General features: G+C 44.6%; 8 protein-coding genes across 8 annotated transcripts; 4 read left to right on the top strand and 4 right to left on the bottom strand.

The window, feature by feature from the left end:
• Nucleotides 1-70: 70 nt before the first annotated feature.
• EAF02_010499 (uncharacterized protein) lies at nt 71-1,189 on the bottom strand (the record flags this gene model as incomplete). Its single annotated transcript, XM_038906547.1, has 3 exons — nt 71-516; nt 572-923; nt 1,175-1,189. The coding sequence occupies 3 exons, from the start codon at nt 1,187-1,189 to the stop codon at nt 71-73; spliced, it is 813 nt and encodes a 270-aa protein (XP_038753811.1).
• Nucleotides 1,190-2,320: 1,131 nt separating this feature from the next.
• On the top strand, nt 2,321-4,043 carry EAF02_010498 (uncharacterized protein). The gene is made up of 5 exons (XM_038906546.1): nt 2,321-2,615; nt 2,677-3,005; nt 3,058-3,472; nt 3,576-3,667; nt 3,731-4,043. The coding sequence occupies exons 1-5, from the start codon at nt 2,414-2,416 to the stop codon at nt 3,863-3,865; spliced, it is 1,173 nt and encodes a 390-aa protein (XP_038753810.1). The 5' UTR covers nt 2,321-2,413; the 3' UTR covers nt 3,866-4,043.
• Nucleotides 4,044-5,753: 1,710 nt separating this feature from the next.
• Nucleotides 5,754-6,855, top strand: EAF02_010497 (uncharacterized protein; the record flags this gene model as incomplete). Its single annotated transcript, XM_038906545.1, has 2 exons — nt 5,754-6,314; nt 6,394-6,855. 2 exons carry the CDS (start codon nt 5,754-5,756, stop codon nt 6,853-6,855), a joined length of 1,023 nt encoding a protein of 340 aa, XP_038753809.1.
• Nucleotides 6,856-7,377: 522 nt separating this feature from the next.
• EAF02_010495 (uncharacterized protein) lies at nt 7,378-9,951 on the bottom strand. The gene is made up of 2 exons (XM_038906543.1): nt 9,535-9,951; nt 7,378-9,311 (listed from the first exon to the last, which is right to left on the bottom strand). Exons 1-2 carry the CDS (start codon nt 9,659-9,661, stop codon nt 8,917-8,919), a joined length of 522 nt encoding a protein of 173 aa, XP_038753807.1. The 5' UTR covers nt 9,662-9,951; the 3' UTR covers nt 7,378-8,916.
• On the top strand, nt 7,467-8,606 carry EAF02_010496 (uncharacterized protein; the record flags this gene model as incomplete). Its single annotated transcript, XM_038906544.1, has 1 exon — nt 7,467-8,606. One exon carries the CDS (start codon nt 7,467-7,469, stop codon nt 8,604-8,606), a length of 1,140 nt encoding a protein of 379 aa, XP_038753808.1.
• A 1,061-nt stretch (nt 9,952-11,012) lies between the features above and the next one.
• Nucleotides 11,013-12,111, top strand: EAF02_010494 (uncharacterized protein; the record flags this gene model as incomplete). Its single annotated transcript, XM_038906542.1, has 3 exons — nt 11,013-11,774; nt 11,838-11,912; nt 12,010-12,111. The coding sequence occupies 3 exons, from the start codon at nt 11,013-11,015 to the stop codon at nt 12,109-12,111; spliced, it is 939 nt and encodes a 312-aa protein (XP_038753806.1).
• Nucleotides 12,112-13,384: 1,273 nt separating this feature from the next.
• On the bottom strand, nt 13,385-16,849 carry EAF02_010493 (uncharacterized protein; the record flags this gene model as incomplete). Its single annotated transcript, XM_038906541.1, has 3 exons — nt 13,385-13,517; nt 13,574-16,340; nt 16,396-16,849. 3 exons carry the CDS (start codon nt 16,847-16,849, stop codon nt 13,385-13,387), a joined length of 3,354 nt encoding a protein of 1,117 aa, XP_038753805.1.
• Nucleotides 16,850-17,501: 652 nt separating this feature from the next.
• Nucleotides 17,502-18,530, bottom strand: EAF02_010492 (uncharacterized protein; the record flags this gene model as incomplete). The annotated part of the gene is made up of 4 exons (XM_038906540.1): nt 17,502-17,525; nt 17,644-17,823; nt 17,878-18,328; nt 18,397-18,530. 4 exons carry the CDS (start codon nt 18,528-18,530, stop codon nt 17,502-17,504), a joined length of 789 nt encoding a protein of 262 aa, XP_038753804.1.
• Between the last annotated feature and the right edge of the window lie 749 nt (nt 18,531-19,279).

The following is a 19,279-nucleotide window of genomic DNA, read 5'->3' as shown; positions in this document are numbered from 1 at the left end:
ACCATAGCACTATGGCCCATCACAATCTCAATAACACAGAGTAGAAACGCGAAGAGCTTAATGTTCCGTATCATACCTCATCTGAGGAATCCATCTGTATTGCTTCATTTTGATACAAAGGGCTTGCCTCAACTTCTCGCACCCATAACTGCCAAGGTCTTTCTGCGGTGTCATCGTTAAATTTTTCGGAACCAGAAGCTTGTTCGGCATTCAAAAATCTTAAAGGGCCAAGTTCAGCAACTCTTCCCTCGGCGTTCCTGAGCATAAGAGCTTTTGCTTGGAGACCCGCGTTGACTTGAGTATAAACGGCACGGTAGATGGCTTGCTTGATACTTGATCCAACCGTCGTGAAACCGTGATTTGCCATTAATACGACGTTATAGTCTTGGGTGCTTGATTCCGGCTTGGAGAATTTCTCGGCCAAGGCACTGCCAAACCGTCCAGAGTTTACCAAGAAGTCTTGTCTATCGTTCGAGGTGTATAGCTCCGTGATATCAAAATTAGGTACGTGGTCACCTATAAGTAATCATTATATACACATTCATGCATCGTTCCCGGAAGAGTATCATACCTAAGAACCCAGCCATGTGAAATATCGGTCTCATCGGGACTCCGTTCATCGTGTAGGGGATTACGGCCTCGGCATGACTGTGGATAACGCAATTGATTTCTGGAAATCTCTTGTAAATTTCGCTGTGGATAAACCGTTCTTGGTACCCTTTCTTCGCCTTCGGATCTACTGGAGCACCATCGGATACATTATAATGTACCAAGTCGGAGATGGATGAGACCAATGCTGGCGCGGTCGATGCCGACATGATAAAGATACCTGGGTTGTCCGGATGGCGAACAGACACATGACCATAAGCATCGACAACATTCTGATGATGCAAAATATGATTCGCATGGACGAGGGTTTGAATCTGAAGGTTATTGATTAACCTAGGTCAATAATCTTACACCATACTTGATCATCTAATCTTTGGACTTTTGCAAAGCCCTCCTGCCAATATCAACATAGCACCGATTGCCCACGCACTCTTCAGACTATTTAGGAAGTTATGTTCTCGACACCAAGAGCTTGCCAATGCCCCATGTCTTTGTTTTATCCGAAATCTTTGGACGATTACATTGACTAGATGCATGAGGGCACACAAACTTGGCCAACACTCACAATTAAGTTTTTCATTTTCAATGAATCTCACAATGTCCCAAAGTATTACGACCAATCGATACGATTTGACAAAGAGTCGTGATGTTGTAAGACGATGTTGATGTGATTGCGGTGATTGTGTTAACAGCGTTGGGAAAACAGACGGCGATGATACTAGCAAAATCGACGACGATATTGTTTGGTTGTTTGTCTATCGGATGGATTCACCCGTGGCGGGATGATAGGTCACCTGCTTTCAATTCTCCAGACCTCGGTGTCTCCACAATCCGATCTATCTACCGGTATCTGCATCTACAGCGGCGCGCACCAATTTACTGCAAACCAGGGAAACATATCACATGTGATAGCTTAATAGGGTTAACGGGACCGAAATTACCGCCAGCAACATTTCACGTCGTCAGAGATTCATATCTTCATATCTTCATATCGTGGTAGAATCGTGGGACCTCAGAAGCGACAGTATGATAATAATCATTGATGGACGACGGCGAGCAGCGAAATGTGAGAGGATGCTTGGCGTTCTTATTTTAGAAGGTCGCACGAGTAAATCCCAGCAATCTGTGTGGCTACCTTCCAAAAACTACTTGAAGAGTCCACGACAACAACCATCAGAAATATCACAAGGGATGATAGGAACTTTTTACTTTTTCTATCATTATCTTCAGGGGATTCGAGCCTGCACAACATCTTACCTCCTGTTGTTGCTCCAAGAGAAAATCTTTTCTCGGCGAATGATAACCGAGTGGTAGGGAAGTTTATCATCTATCATCTATCATTCGCTAGACGGTAAGAATACGTAATGTACCTGACTATCGATTAGCCTTATTAACTTTCTTCATTTATCATTCGGGGAATCAAGTCCTTTCATTTGACTGCCGATCAGGGGACAAGCATAAAATGGAGATCAATATAGTATCAAGCGTCGGTTCTAGCCCATTTAGGAACCTTGAAAACATCGTAGTTCGATATCACAATTGACCTATGAGCATGGAATATTGCCATGTCTTCCAGCCGTTCCTTTCTTATACACCTTCTTCTCTTAGATAATGTCTCTAATACAACCCAACACCAATGGAGTGTGACACGTTTTGGTGAAGATTACTTATCACCCATGGCGAATGAGTGCAATTTGGAAATGTTATATATCTATGGCCTCGATAGTAGTGGTGAATCTTCTTTGTGTGATATAGAAGCATCGATTTCCCTCGCTTTCCCTTGGTATTGAAACTTTGTGCAATAATGACTTCCTCAATCTCCAAAGTTCTTTTGCCATTTGTGCTTCTGGCACCAGCTGCACGCGCAGCCAGTCTAGCTGCGACTCCTTTGGTATGTTCGAGTCCAGCATTGAGTTGTAGCGGTTCCAGTACCAATACTTGCTGCTTCAATACTCCTGGTGGTCAAATGGTCCAGACCCAATTCTGGGACTCCAATCCTAGCACAGGTATACAAATCTCTTTCCCTCCCACCTTCGCTTCACAAGTCGGAAACTAATCATACTCAAGGTCCTTCCAACTCTTGGACAATCCACGGTCTATGGCCCGATCACTGTGATGGTACCTATGATTCAAATTGCGATACCAGTCGTCAATATTCAAGCATAACCAACATCCTTTCTGCTGCTGGCCAAACATCCTTGCTCTCGTATATGAACACCTACTGGGTCAGTGATGACTCTACCAATGAGGTGTTCTGGGAACACGAGTGGAACAAGCACGGAACTTGTATCAGCACTCTTGAGCCTTCTTGCTACAGCAGCTACACCACCGGTGCAGAAGTTGTAGACTTCTTCAACGTTGCTGTTGATCTTTTCAAGATTCTTCCTACCTACACAGTAAGTAGCCTTCCACACAAGCAAAAGAGAGAAGTAACTAACATCACCACAGTGGTTAGCCAATGCTGGCATCGTGCCCTCCACCACCAAAACCTACACCTCTGCTCAAATTCAAGCAGCCATCACCGCCGGTTTCGGACACCCTGCCACCATTCAATGTACTTCTTCCTCTCTCGATGAAATTTGGTACTCCTTTGAAGTACGCGGTTCCGTTGCTACCGGAACATTCGTTCCCATTACTCCCGTCGGTCAATCTGGAAACTGCCCCAGTACCGGCATTAAGTACACTCCCAAGTCCGGCTCTGGTACTCCAACTACCACCGCGACTGCTCCTGTTGGCACTGGCAGCTTCTCTGGATCTGGTTATTTGGAGGCATATGTTGGAAGCACCAATAACGGATGCTTGATTAGTGCAGGTACCTGGTACACTAGCGGTACTTGTGCTACATACACTGCCACTGCTTCTGGTAAGCCTCTCTTTCCCCACTCCTGATAAGAAAATGGTTGTCACAAGGCCTACCTCAACTCCTCATCTACCATCAAACGAAACACCACTAACTCTCAACCTAGGTACTGGCTTCACCCTCAAGTCCTCCAAGGGAACGTGCGGTATCTCCGGCAGTACCTTTTCCTGCGGCGCCGGTGTCTCTACCGTTTTCGGAGTAAGTTTCATTCATCTCCTCTTCCCCTTCCATATCAAATTCCAACCAACTAACACATCCCAGTCCTCCGGTGGCTACCTTACATACGGCGGCTCATCTACCTTCTACGCAACCGCCACCCCATCCGGTTCTACCCAAGCAACCGTTTACACCTCCAGCCAAAGCGTCTCTGTCGAGTTCGCCTGGAGCGCTGTCTAGATGCTTTTTCTTTACTCATCGCGTTAGTTTACTATGTCGGGGAAAAAAAGATCAAGGTGGTGAAAAGGGGGCGGCTCAAAATTATCAAGACTGTGGTGTTGTAGCATGGAAAGACAAGCGCATGACAAGAAAACGATTGTATTTAGGAAAAGTTCGAATTTTGCACAAGAGCATGAATCTGATTTAAGAAAAAATTGCATGTGAAATTTTGTGTGTCGGAAAGGAAAATTCTCGAATTCTAGCTTGCTAGGATACCTACCTAGTCTTACGGTCCAAAAACATAATTCAAATCTTGCATCCACATCCCTTACCACACCCCTCCTCACCTCATCCCACTTCATTCTACGCCCGAACTTCATATGACTTAACCGCCTACTACTAACTCATGGTCACACCTCGCCGCTTCCCATAGAAACCACGAATTGCATTCATGTGTGTATTGTTCTTCAAAGCCTGTGCCTCATACCGCGCCGCATCGTATTTTGTGACCAATCCAATCATGAGTCACAAAATGCACCGCACCACGCCGCGTTTGCATCTTCGTATCACATTGCGCTTATATCCAAGCAAACTTCAGTAACCACCTGGGTAGCGCTCGTGCCGCACCAGCATTTATCTTATTTCTCCACTCCACGTCCTTACTTTTCGCTTGCTACTTCTCTCCATACAACTTGTATGTAGAGTGGTATTTGAAGGCTCACTTCCTCCGCTGACGTATTACAACGAATTTATGCATGGCGTATTATCATTCCTTCGCGGTATGTATGGAAAGCCTGACGAGCGACATATGATCCCTTTAAAATTTTCTTTGTCTCCTCTACTCCATCTAGTCTCTGTATCTCTCACATCTTATTCCTCAGAACTGATAGTCTGACTATGTACTGTAATGGAGTGTTTGAATTCGGCATACAAAGTAAACGACACAAAGCAAAACAGAACATCAACATTAACAATAACATTACCAGATCTTGACCAACAGCTCTTCAAACTTCAAGCTTAATCGGCGACTACAAAGCAGCTCTTGCATCTAACCCTAAAATATTATGCTTGCCCACGCATCCTAATTTTTTGGAACCCCGTTGAGAGTTTCCTAATTCCGCATCAGCATCAACATCACTCCAACGCCAAGCGCTCCCCCCACCACCAACAGTTATGAAAACCCGTAAATTGCCCATTTCCGACCTCTTCTCCCGTATCATATCACCCCGATCTTACTATTTACCCTATGCTCAATTACTACAATCTGCAAAGAGAAGGAGGCTCGGACATGAATGTGACATACCTAGTATGCCTAATCCACGAATTCTCCAATCTTCAATGAATTCGCTGCAGGGCTGAAGTTTGGTGCCATGTTGGTGGATTCATATGTGACGTTTGAAGTCATGTCTATGAGGCTGATTGGAGAACTCGTGGTCTGTGTAAACGCTGACGAAGTGAAATCCTTCAGTGCCATTCGATGTCAACAACCTTTTCGAGTCACTCTATGCTGGATATTCCCTCTCTAGACCCTTTTTTATCAAGCTCAGCTTGCAAAATTGAGCAACAGAAGCGTGGATCGAGGGGCTTCTTCTTAGAGTAGTACAATTGTTCAATGTAACTCTGCTGCTGAACTGCCAATTGAATGGTTGTATTCCAACTCACATTGCACTGGCATAGCTGTATTCCTTCGATTCCCAAATATAGCATTCGAGGTAGAATTTGAATGTGAAATAATTTATATAAGAGGCTCCCGTCGTTCAGCTTGAGATAATATTACTGTATCAATCCTTTTCTTTCCAGATCATACAGCTAGCTCGGCTTCCCTTACCTATTTTTTGTGCTCTTTTTATATCACAATCTCTTTTCTGGACACTTTATCCTACGTAGCACTAATTGCGAATCTTTCGATATGGCATCTCCTTCCGGCAAGAATGTGCACTTCGTGGGGAGTATCTGTCTCCCTGACACACCCACGGTTTACCGTACACTCAATGCTACATTTCCAACCCAACTAAAGCGTATCCCCGATGGTGAGCCCGGTAACCGGGGGAACTTCGTCCTCTGGCAAAGAAGCGTGTTCTACAAATACCCTTATCTTATTCGCTCTTTATATTTCTCCCTGGCCAAGGATCCAGGCCCGATTCCCATTTCTCCTGAGAAGATCCAACTCATGCCTGTTGGATATGACGATGCTGCCATAGACTCATATGCTACTTTTTGTCGACTTCGGGATAGTGGTACTATACCGAACGGGGTGAAATTCCAGGTTTCGCTTCCTACACCCATCAATGTTCTTCACGTAGCAATAGAGCCAGCTTATCAAGAAGCAGTTGAGCCAGTTTATGCGAAGGCTTTACTGAAAGCTGTTCGTCGTATCCAAGATGAGATTCCTGCAGAAGATTTGGCTATACAATGGGACGTTGCTGTAGAGTTCGCATTTCTGGAAGGAATTGTGTTGCCTCCACCGCACGTAAGTATTCATGAACTTAGTGGTATCTCTATCATTTCCTGTTTCAGCGTCCTAGACGAGTACTAACTCGACGTTTTAGTGGATCATGGCTTTGAAAGACAGTATTATCAACCGTGTCCTCGAATTAGCAGATGCTATAGATCCATCCGTCGAACTGGGTTTCCATTTCTGCTACGGTGATCTTGGACATCAACACTTCACGCAACCGAAAGACATGAGCTTATTAGTCGATATTGCGAATCGAGTCTTGACTGGAACAAGGAGGAGAAGATCTGTCAATTGGATTCATATGCCTGTACCAAAAGATCGGATTGATCGAGGATACTTTGAACCATTGAAAAATTTGGAGAAGAATGACACAGAGTTGTATTTGGGAGTCTTACATCAGGATGACCTAGAGGGAACGAAATTAAGAATTAAATCTGCGAGTGAAGTTGTAGCAGATTTTGGTATCGCAACAGAGTGCGGTCTAGGCCGCGCGGATGCAAGAGAGTTGGAGAGTGTATTGGAAATTGCAAAGAAGGTTACGGAAGAACCGTAGGAAAGAATGAAAGGGTGTATTAGATATGAGAATCAGTGAAGGGTGATTGTTTTGGTGCTTCAACATTTGTGTCTTATTACTATTTAGTCAACACAGATGGCAGGTCTGACTTCAAACACTGCGTCTTTCAATGCTTAGTCATGGATAACTTCCAATTTATAGTAGAGGTATTATGTGAGATTCATGACCTGTGTGTCAGACAGATCATTGTTAAATCTGTTTCTTCCTTTTTAGACATGACTTGAGTGGTGTCAAATAATGTCTTGTCTCATATTGTATCGAGTAGAACAGTTGTCCTCTATTTATCCGTTCTCGACTCAATTGCTCAAGAGTGGTGAATACGGTAAAAGTAATGGTTGATTGTGGTTGCGATTGTAGTTGTGGTTTTATGTTCGTGTTTCCTGGTGAATCCCATTTGAACGAGATACCTACGGTTGTGGAACCAATACCCCTGTCAATAGAGGGGTTTAGTGGATTGTAAGCTCACAGAAATACCCCCCCACTATGAAGGAGCAACACTCAGCTGCTCTTCCACCTCCCGACTCCAATACCTCTATAGCCCAGATCCAAATTGAAAGCTCCAGTAACTTTCAATTCATACCCAATTTAAAATGGCAACTCATGAACAAAAAGAATCTACATCCTCCCGCTCCGTTCTTGACCCCACTACCAGTACCCAAGAAAAGTCATCCAAAGACGCTGCACCCCTCCGCGCCCTCGATCACCAATCCGAACGCGAGACATCCCAAAATGAGAAGCCAGCCACTATTCATATTGGCACACGCAAATCTGCACTCGCCATGGTGCAAACTGAGCAAGTAAAAGCTGCGCTCGAAAAAGCTCATCCCCATTTAAACTTCGAGATTACCAAATTGGAAACGATGGGCGACAAGAATCAAGTAACTGCTCTGCATGATTTCGGCGCAAAGAGTTTATGGACGCATGAACTTGAGGCTTTATTACTGGACAGGAAGTTGGATATTGTGGTTCACTGTCTTAAAGATATGCCGACGCAGTTACCGACTAAATGTATAATTGGTGCAATTCTTGAACGAGAGGATCCTCGAGATGCGTTGATCATGAAGGCAGGAAGCACCTATAAGAGCTTGTCAGAGCTGCCAGCAGGAAGCGTTGTGGGAACGAGTAGTGTGAGAAGAAGCGCGCAGATAGCTAGGAAGTACCCCGAGTTAAAGTTTGAGAACGCGAGAGGCAACATTGGAACTAGATTGAACAAGCTGGATGCGGATGATGGGAAGTATTCATGTTTGATTTTAGCGGCGGCGGGTTTGTTAAGAATGGGTTGGGGAGAGAGGATCACGCAGTATCTGGATAGTAAAACAGAGGGTGGCGGTATGTTGCATGCTGTGGGACAAGGTGCATTGGCTTTGGAGGTTAGAGATGGCGACGAAGAAATCAGCACGATGATCTCTGCGTTACAACATGAACCGACTCAATTGGCGGGGTTGGCAGAACGAAGTTTGATGAGAACTCTGGAGGGTGGATGCAGTGTGCCGATCGGAGTTGAGACGACCTGGATCGAAAAGGGGAAATTGTTAATGAAGGCTATCGTTGTCAGTCTTGATGGCACAGAGAGTGTGGAATCAGAGAGGTTGGAGGAGATCCTAACACCAAAAGACGCTGATGAGTTTGGATGGTCTCTTGCTCAAGACTTGGTTAGCAAGGGTGCTGCCAAAATACTGGAGGCCATCAACCTTAATCGACCTGTCATTAAGGAGGGTGGTAATGCATAGTTGAAGCCCCGAATGACTTCGTTTTTCACAGACACATAGGCTACAAAAGTAAACTTTTCCTTTACATAGATTGACTGGCTGGACCACCAATAGCTTTCAAACATGTTCCAAGAAGGCTACAAGCTGCATACATGTATAAATGTAGCAAATCCAGTGTCATTCCCCTCCAACCCTTATGTTTGTTGAATAAACTCCATTCCCAAATACACATTCATCAATGTTGAGTTGAATCCTCCGTCTATGCTATGCCCCGCCCGTCCATGCAATCATGCTCTCGTTTCTCGTCATACACCAACTCCCATCGCGCTGCTTATTCCTCAATAAATGTCTTGTAAGCACTTTCATCCATCAACCCTTCCAAGTCCTTAACTCCTTGTTCCCCAACTTCAACCTTGGCCACCCAACCTCCGGCACTTGTTTCATCTTCGGGACCCTTGTTGATGGTGCTTGGTGCTTCCTCCAACATCGTATTAGCTTGCACAATCTTGCAAGTGATAGGGCTGTTGATATCGGATGCGCTCTTGACAGACTCTACGGCCCCAATGGCATCACCAGCGCCGACCTCTAATGGGACGGTGGGAAGCTCAACATAAACGACGTCACCGAGAGCATGTGCGGCATAATCACTGATACCGATTGTGCCAGTCTTGTTATCGGAAGAGAGGAGAATCCATTCGTGGTCTTTGGTATACTTCTTGTTGAAAGCTGCGGTTGGGGAGAGAAAGTGTCAGTATTGGTGGGATATATGGTATGAAATGGGTAGAATCGGACTCCAATAAACATTCCCATGATAGTGATTAGATTGCGAGTCTTCCAAAGTCTCATCCACACGCCGTAGACCACATTGGCTCAACTTCTTCACTCTGCGCATAAAATCTCCATGACATAGGCCGGTGTCGGAGCACCTTGGATAAGAGGATCAACTTACCAGCTCTAGATACTGAGAAAGCTCGAACAGCTCCAAAAGATGAAGATCTCCACGACGGAACCGTCTTAAAAGTGCTGGATGTAATTTTTGAGGCACATGGCCTTAAACTCCTTGCGATTGATGCCATTATTGTATATGTAAATGGTGTTTGAGGGGTAGAATTTTGGGGTGGAGTTGAGCTTTAGTCAAGGAATCGTTGATTCAATTATCAGTAGAGTGTAAAGAGAGGTGTGAGATAATAAAAATTAGGATTGTTGATATGGATCAGAAGAGATTGAGCCAATCAGAGAAATGTCCCAAAATAAAGCCGACAAAAATCCAGGGCGGTCTCTTGTCTCTTGTCAAGATGTCTTTGTCTCTGTCTCCGTCTCCAAAGACAGGGAGGGAGGACAACGAGGGAACCCAATGGCGAGCTATTGAATTGAATGAAACCCCCACCTGAGGAAAAGGAATCTGAATATCAATAGGAGCAAGAATATCAATTGGCTAATAATATGTGTATCTCGTATATGTTTCTGTATAATGTATAAAATGACCATATATTAAAATACAGATATAATTACAAATGAAAATTCAAACAAAAATAACAATAACAATAACAAACACAATATAAATACAAGCACAAACACGATATAAAAACAAACACAATATATAAATACCTACCTAGGTAGACTCTATCGTATTACTTTCCCAATCTGAAGACAAAGTACTGGTCGAAGTGTATCTAGGAATACAGCCTTTTTCCTTCTTCTCCTTCAATACCTAGGTACTTTGATGATAATATCAATCAACATCATAATAAACAAACACAACCTTATTCTTTTCTCACATCCACAACAAACCAAAGAACTCTCAGAGGAAGACGCGTCGAAAGAAGGAAATACCTACTATCTCCTTTCCTCCCTCCCTCCCTCCCTACCTCCCTTCTTTATTACGGAGTAAACTGTCTCTGGTCGACCTGCCCGAGTTGCCTTTCGCACGCCCAAGCGCCGAACCACCGCATGACAATTATTTGCCTTGCCTTGTCTTCTGGCCTTGTCTTTGTCCCAAGCTTATTAGAAACCCCCTGGATATTTCTCACGAGGTATAACTTCAATCGTCCAAACCAAAATACAATTCAAAATCTCTCCGTGAATCTCATTAGTCATTCATATCTTGACTTTCATCGTGGTGGCTTTCATCTACGGCGGTTATAGATTCGTCGACAATTTTTGATACCAAAATAACTTACACACTACACTACATTACACTACCTACACTACCTACACTACTCTACAATCAGCCGTGAATGATCTACCATAACATCCCAGTGTTGATCTCCTTCTTCCAGCCGCCAATTCGAGATCTCACCCTTATAAAGATTCATAGGTAACCTTACACATTCATTCATCTCTATAATTACCCATAAATCAGTCAACCTGGATCCTACCACTTTACCAGTGAGCTCTCCCGCTCAATTTCACGACGCAGTAGATTCGATGGACGCCGAAATCGCATACGACAATCAGGGAGTCGACCCACCTCAAGACGATGCTATGGGCGGAATGGAGGAGAGAGCACATACGCCAACGCATAACAGTCGACACTCTGCGTCTGCATCTGCAGATTTTCAAACCCCATCACAATATCCACAAGAATATCCTGCGTCACCTCCACAAGAAGAACCTACAAATGGTCGATATGCTACCCCTCCCACGACTTTTCCCGCGTCACTTTCGCGCCCGGCTTCGGGTTTGTCAGGTCAAGGCAACTATGGCAACGCATACCAAGAACAAAATTCACGGGGCTCAGGTGCGAGTACAGATCAGCAACAGCAGCAACAACGGGGCTCGAAGAATAGTGTCGTCATCAAAGTCGGCATGGTAGGGGATGCTCAAATTGGCAAAACCTCCTTAATGGTCAAATATGTAGAAGGTAGTTGGGACGAAGATTACATTCAAACCTTGGGTGTTAACTTCATGGAGAAAACTATATCTATACGCAATACTGAGATTACATTTTCAATATGGGATCTGGGAGGACAGAGAGAGTTCGTGAATATGTTACCGCTTGTTTGCAACGATGCAGTAGCTATATTATTCATGTTTGATTTGACGCGAAAGAGCACGTTGAATAGTATTAAGGAGTGGTATAGGCAGGGGAGAGGTTTCAACAAGACTGCGATTCCGTTCCTGGTCGGCACAAAATACGATCATTTTGTGAATTTTCCGAGAGAGGATCAAGAGGAGATCTCAAATCAGGTTAGTTTGACCAATTCTTCGATTTTGTTTCGTTTTGAGGCGTGCTAACAGATGCGACATCAGGCTCGAAGATTCGCAAAAGCAATGCGCGCAAGTCTGATTTTTAGTAGTACAAGCCATAGCATCAACGTTCAAAAGGTAAGACCATCTATATTTCATTCTTATATACTTGCTTGCGGTCTACGCCATACTGCTTATATACCAAACCTTCAACTAACAAACCACCCAATTGCAGATTTTCAAGATTGTCCTCTCAAAAGCCTTCGACCTCAAATGCACAATCCCCGAAATCGAAAATGTTGGCGAACCTCTTCTCCTTTACCAATCCGTCGGTTAAATCGTTGTTTTAATCTTACGATTTGAATCGAATACCTATTTCTTTACGCCCCCAACCAATCTCTCTGTCAACCTCAATCCTCGATTCCGCGACCATCATTCATTCTCCTTCTACATTGTGTAAATTCTACTTATAAACTACCCACTACTCAATACCAACATCAACCTCTCCCACAATCCCAATCGAAATGCACAATGCAAAAGAGGAAAACACGAAACCTTCAACACAGGAAAGTCGAGGAAATCTTCACATACCACATCACACCGGATCATTCTAGAAATCTGGCAATTTTTCACATTACACACATCTCAACCAATGGGCATTCGGGAAAGGCGCGCGGGGAAATTGGAGGAAAAGGGGAAGAAATTCTTGTAATTTTATCTCTCCTACTTTCTATCAAGTCCATTCTTGTCTTATCTTGATCTGGCACTGCATTCGCTGCATGGCCAGTCATCTTCATCAGAGAAGGGGAAGCATAGTATTCATTGGTTTCATAAGACAGACACAGACGGGCAGGCATGCAGGCAGGAAGGGAGGGAGGCAAGAAATCAAATTTTTAAATGTAATAAGAAAATCTTCGTGTTCATGTTAGAATGAATCCATCCATACAATCAGTCAGTCAGTCAGTCAGTCAGTCAGTCAGTAGCGAGTGAAGCAAGCAAAGACTTGCAAAATATATCTTGGGCGACTCTTTTTGAGGTGATAGTCAAGTGAATATGAATGCGAATGCGAATGAATGAATACACGGTAGGTAGGTAGGTAGGTACCTACGAACTTGCATGTAATGAATGTGATTGCGGGACGGATTCTCGAGATTATGGGGTATATATGGAGTACGATGCAGGGCATATGCTTGTGTGTGTGTGACCTGCAGATGGGTCTGGACTGCGTATGTATGTCGTGCATAAGTTCTTTCTTGGAAATTTCCACCTCCTCTATAAATTACCAGCCTCCTTGTGTACACGCATCCATCACATATATCCACTTTCCAAATCTTCGACTGCCCAAGTGAGCCAGGCAAAATGTCATCATGATAACGAATGAATTTATTAAAGTATGCCTTTTCTTTCCGTCATCTCTCCTCTAGTATTCAATTCCATTTTGCGGATTCAAGCTATGTATGTATGTATGAATGGCATTTTGGAAACAAAACCCACAAAAGAATGTAACGGGAATGGATATTATATACATCCTCATCACGAATAATATCACCCATAGCATCACCACTCGTAACGATATGATCCGCTCCAATTCTCCCAGTCTCCGAATAATCTCAACTCAAAAACTCCTCCAGCTCCAATTCCTCAACTGATACCTGTTCAACAGCTCCCAATCCCATACTCCAAACTCTACTTGCATTTCCACTCTCAACCCCTCTACCGGTATTACCACCAACATCATCGATTCTTACAAGCATGTCAGCGCCGTCGCAATCCGTAAAAGATCAACAGTGGCCACTCACAACCCAGACGATGTCTTCTTGGAGCTACCGAATCCAAAGTAACTAGCAAACCCACTCCCCGCCGAACTTTGTTCCGAAGGAAATCTCCTCTTTTCTTTCCTCAGGCTCGAAGGCGTGATGGATGGCGGATAGGCGCCAGAAATATGCAACGGCGTGATGGGCGACGGATAAGGTGCAGCGGGTGATGGAAATGGTGCTGGCGGTGCAACGCTGCCTTTTCGGCTCGCCATACTCATGGTTCCATCCCCGTTAATTGGAGTCACACCGATAAAGGGATTCTCTTGATCTTCAGAAAGGACTTGGGCAAGTGTAAATCGAGCGTCGCTTTCGTGTGAAGCAAAATCGTTAAGTCTAGGTCTCCGACTCCCTTCTTTTCCGACAGTGGATTTTTCATTGAACTCAGAGCTTTGGTCGTTGAAATGTCGAGCAATCCTCGTAGTGTATCTTTCATATTCGGTGTCCCGACTTGCACTAGCTTCCATTCTCGCTCTGTCGGCTGGAGCAATACAGTCATCCAGACTGTGTAGACAATCCTCGTAGTTTGTATGAGTTGATTGGTCATTATCACTGGTATCGACGAGAAGTCCACCAGGAAGTTGAAGAGAATCATGAGATGTGCTGTTTGGTTGGCTACCCTCGGCTGGTATGATAGAGGGGCAACTAGAAGCTCTGTGCTGTTTTACCACGGAAGTTCTATTGCTTGAGGGGCTAGAGACGACACAACTTGAAATTCGGTGTTGTCGGAGAGGAGTAGAAGGGCCAGAATCTGCAGCACAATCTTCTAGTAAGTGCTCCTGTTCTTCTTCCAACACCGCCAACAGGTGTCCCTGCTCTTCTCCCGACACTGAAGTTACATCGCAGTCTATTTCATTGTGTTGCAAAAGTGGGCTGCTGATTTTAGAATCATAATCGCAATCATCGAGTAAATGCTCATTGCACTCCGAAATGGCACTAGAAGCGATGCAGCTCACGGCCCGATGCTGACGTGGGTTAGGAGTTGATGAGCCCGATGTGACATAGCCGTTCTCGTTCTTACTATTTGCTGAATTTCCGGAACCGGCATTGCCACCGCAACTCGCAATACGATGCTGCTTGACAGGGCTTGCAACTCCAGAAAGTAGACATCCATCTTCCATCAAGTGAGCCATCACCGCTGAACTTTTACGACTCGATTGAGGACTATCAGCCGCATAGCTTGCAAATCTATACGGCTTACTGAGAATAGGCGTAGAAGATCCAGTCGTAAAGCTGCAGTCTTCTAACCTATGAGACCCAACTCCATTGCTTTGGTTTATACTACCAGAAGGAATCGAGGCACAGCAGCTCGATATACGATGTTGTCTGGTCGTAACAGGACTGCAGCCACCAGACAGGGCAGAGCAACTCTCTAGGGAATGTTGCTCGCGAGAAGCAACAGGGTTAAGGGCCGTACAACTGAAAGCTCGAGATTTTGATGATAATCTAGAGATAGGCGAGCCGGATTCGAGAGTACTCTCGTCCAAAAGATGACCGTATTGTGAATATTGAATAAGAGGAGTTGAGAGTTTGGAATCATCCACGATATCCATGATAGATGTTGAGTGATTGTTTTGCATAACCGGAGAAGGTGAGCTTGATGGAGGTGCGGTCTCGACGGTGCAACTCAGCATGCGATTTTTTTCTGCAGAGCTTCCGGGAGTCCTAATAACCGGGGTGCCAGGTGTAGCAGGACAGCTTGCTATTCGATGTTGTCTTATTGACCTTTGGATACTAGACGGGTTCCTAGGCATAATGGAACAACTTGTGATTCGATGTTGTATTGGTATATCCAATAACCAAGCGGAATCCACCGATTCAGCGCAGCTATCGATACGACGCGGGTTGGCAAGCTCGGAAAGCGGCATTTCAGCAACATCGTCTTTAAAGGTATGCTGCCGAACAGTGCTTAAACCAGAGGATGTGGTAGATGGTACAGCAAGATCATCCAAGGCGGGCAGCAGAAGATTTTCTTTATCTTCACCAAAGTGAACGGGACAACAGACGCTTCCTTTCTCCTGCAAACGCCTTTCTTCCTTCGCATAATGATCCAATACAATCTTGGTAGCGGAGTAATCAGAGAAGTCATGTACGTAAGAGAGATTTCCTCTTGCTGGCATTCTAGAGAGCTTCTCGCAGCCTTTGACTCGTAGATAACTTCCATGAAGTGAAGGAGTGGGCGAATCTGGCTCAATGACGAATGTACTACAACTGGCAATACTGCCCAGACTGAGTCTCTCTGAACTTACTCGGGTTTTCTGTTTTGAAGATGTAGTACCATCAACAGCGGCACCGGCATTTCTGGAGTTGATAGCTCTCCTATGCGGCTCCATAAGCATATGATCCTTCAATTCCTCCATCTCACAATGTTGAGCGGTGCTCTGGTAATCCGAACCCCGACAGCTATGTTCACTGGCACTCAGAGCCACTGCAGGAACCTCTTGAAGCTCAGAGTTTGTAAAACGCCTTCCTTGATTGAATATCCTGCTTTCTATACCAGGATTTTCGGCAGAAGGTGCTTTCTGCGAGGTATATCTCATTGGCTGCGATAGTTTGGGTTGTATCCGAGACATTTGTGCTTCATTGGGGAATCTCGCTAGCCCTGAAGCACCTTCTCTAACCCGTACTTCTCGATCATGTTGCATCATAACACATGGACCACAGAAACATGACTTGATAACATCATTCCCCATAGACCCCAAGATTCTGTATTGGGCACGAATCCGGGCACGTTGTATAAGAGTAAGACCAACTATTTTTGCTGGTTAGCAGAGACATGATGAATAATGACCTGAGTGTTTACTGACTCGACAAACAACAAGCAGCTGTCAAAGCACCATGGATCCAACACATCGAGTTACAACCGTCAGAAGACTTGAAATTATGCGGATCTCGACCAAGAGCTACATTCTTCAACCGCCAGTGAGTCTTTCCATATAGAAGACAAGGAACGAACAATCCCTCCAAGGCAGTTGTGTGATCGCCCTCGGGATGATGGCAGAACGGAACCATCCAATCACTTTGTCCTTTATGCTCAGACTTGTTCCTGTTCATAGATAGCTCCGATCTTTGTGGTTGATCGGGAATGGCATAACGTAATTGAGGAGTGACAGCGGGCTGCCTAGCTTCAACCATAGCGGGAGCGGGGGCAGTAGTTGCAAGTGATTGTCGATGGACTGGAGTAGTTGGATCCAAATTATATTTCGTGACTGGTGGATTCTTGGCCAACTTCCGTTTCTCCCGGCGAGCTGCCATGGTCATTGGAGCGATATTTATGAATGAGCCTGTTCATTCAGGTTAGTAATAGATTTCAACGTGGTACGAAATTCTCAACTTACGATGCACTTATTATAGTAATGATTCGATGCCGAAGATAATAATTCTGATGATGTTTGGGTAAGGGTACAAAAGTGAAGGGGTAAAATACACATCAATAAACACTGGAGTTCTGTCGCTCCTTCTATATAGTCTACCACTGACTAGCAATTGCTCTTCCTAGATTGTATGGATACTTTGGCAGGTGTGACACTTATGTTTGGCTCCTAGAGTACGACTTTCACTTGAACTTTGAAGATTGGCTTTCCATCAGCAATTATGGTTGGTTCATGGAATTCCGACACTAGACAGTCAAATAACTTTTTATTATCAAAATCTGCTTCCCACTCTCGAATCCAACACAACTACAGCACCAGTAGTTATTCAGTAGAGCAGTCGCCCCAGTATGGCATTTAAATCGACCCATGAAGAGATGCACACATTGCGGAAGAAACAAGAGGAAGATACTGCAATTCATGATAATTCCCCCAGGAAATCTATCTTTACGCTTTTGTGAAGGATTTTGATACATTATGTACATTACGACGAGGCAAAAGACACATTATTGTATCTCAATCGAGATCATGAACATGAATATTTAAGAATCAGATTCTTCCTCAGGCTGGGATCATCGTTAGCATGGCTCATATCTTTCCAATGAAAGACTGTATCTCTCGTGAGCTCAAAGCATTGAGGATGCACAATCTTTTCCATAAGTTCGAATTAAATTTAGTTTATACCTGGGGGCGGTTTGGGTCGACGGTTCCCTTGACCTTGGCAGTCTCAGGAGCACCTTCACCCTTTTTACTCTTGGTAGGGTCGTTGGTGATATCGGTGGAGTGCTTTGTATCGGTGTTTGAAAGACCTTCTTGTTTGCCAGATTGAGTGTTCTTGCCTTGGGGCTCCTTTGAAGCAGCGGCCTAGGAGTAGAGATGTTAATTTCGGATATAATCCTTCGACGTGTAACAACATACCTTATCCGATGGCTCTCCCTCCTTTGCTTCTGAGTTATCCTCGCCTTGCTTAATGGCAGCCTTGCTCTCTGATCGAGCTTTGTTTCCGCCCTTTGCATCAGGAATTGACTTGCGGATGTTCTTGTCGGTCTCTCCTACAGTCTCTTCGTCATCGGAAGTAGCTGGTGTGTCTTGTTCCTTAGCCTCGTCATCACTGTCGGAGTCTTGGGTCTTCTCGGACTCCTTTGGCTCTTCCTTGTCCTCGGTCTTTTCCTCGGTCGTCTCTTCAGTCTTCTCTTCAGACTCGGCTGGCTTGTCTTCTTCTTTCTCTTCTACCTCCTCTTCCTTCTCCTCCTCATGCTCTTCATGTGCATGGCTATCCCCGTGTCCTCCATGACCGTGAGCAGGTTCTGGTTTGTTTGAGATCAGGAACCAACATGATGGAACGGTAACAGCTACTGCTCCGGCAGCCCTAAATTAATGACGTATTAGCTCACGAATTCTTTCTATTAAGGTCAGTAAGAACAAAGTAAAACATACCAGACGGCATCACCACCGGACTTTGCATGTCCATGACCTCCACTGGCATAAGCTCTTCTAGCGACTTGGTTGAATTGAGGACGTGCCCGGATGTTGCGCAAGTTGCGCACAATAGCTGCTCGTGAGAATGCCATTATCGGAGGGGTAAGATTGAAGGGCGGGTGTGAGTAATCTAACAAAACGTTATCAGTAACAATTTTAATGATAGTTAAAGCTTGAGAAAATAGCTGTATATATCAATTGATATGTGGGAGGAAGGATAGGAAATGTAGGTAGGTACTTTATGAGGTAATACAATATTATGGAGTGAATTGAGATTCCGAAAAAATCCTGGCAGATTAGTAGTTGGGCGAAAGATCACGCCAGCTGAGTCTAATTGGAGCTTCTCTGGAGCAAAGCTTGGTGCAGGTGGAGCTTCCACACTATTTTATGTAATAACCTGAGGCAATAATTGTGGGGAATGACTAAGCCGATCTCCCACTTTCCCACGGCGAGTCACGGCTAGAACCGCCAAATTACCTACCTAGGCACGTGCTAGAGTCTAGGTATCAAATCAACAGACACCTGCTGTACGGAATACTGTACGTACTAGCTCAACCCCCCACTACTTCTTCCGTCACCTCAAGGACCCATAAGCCATACTACACTACCTACCTAGTAGTACTTTAATAATTATCTATCAACTTTACAAACAAAATCAACATATACTCCGGATTGTCACTGTCTTTACGACTTCATACAACCCTTTCTCAATACACTATCTCACCAGGTAAGTTCGCAATTTCCCATTCCCTAACACTTTCTTGCTTGCTTATGGATCTTGGAAATCCAATCTCAAAATAACATCCAAAACTAATAGCTAACTTAGCTCGACCTCCTCAAG

The sequence above is a fragment of the Botrytis sinoallii genome, assembly GCF_014898435.1.
Source record: "Botrytis sinoallii strain Bc 23 chromosome Unknown BSIN_025, whole genome shotgun sequence".
NCBI lineage: Eukaryota > Fungi > Ascomycota > Leotiomycetes > Helotiales > Sclerotiniaceae > Botrytis > Botrytis sinoallii.
The sequence above is the reverse complement of the archived record's forward strand: the minus strand, read 5'-3'. Positions and strand labels throughout refer to the sequence as shown.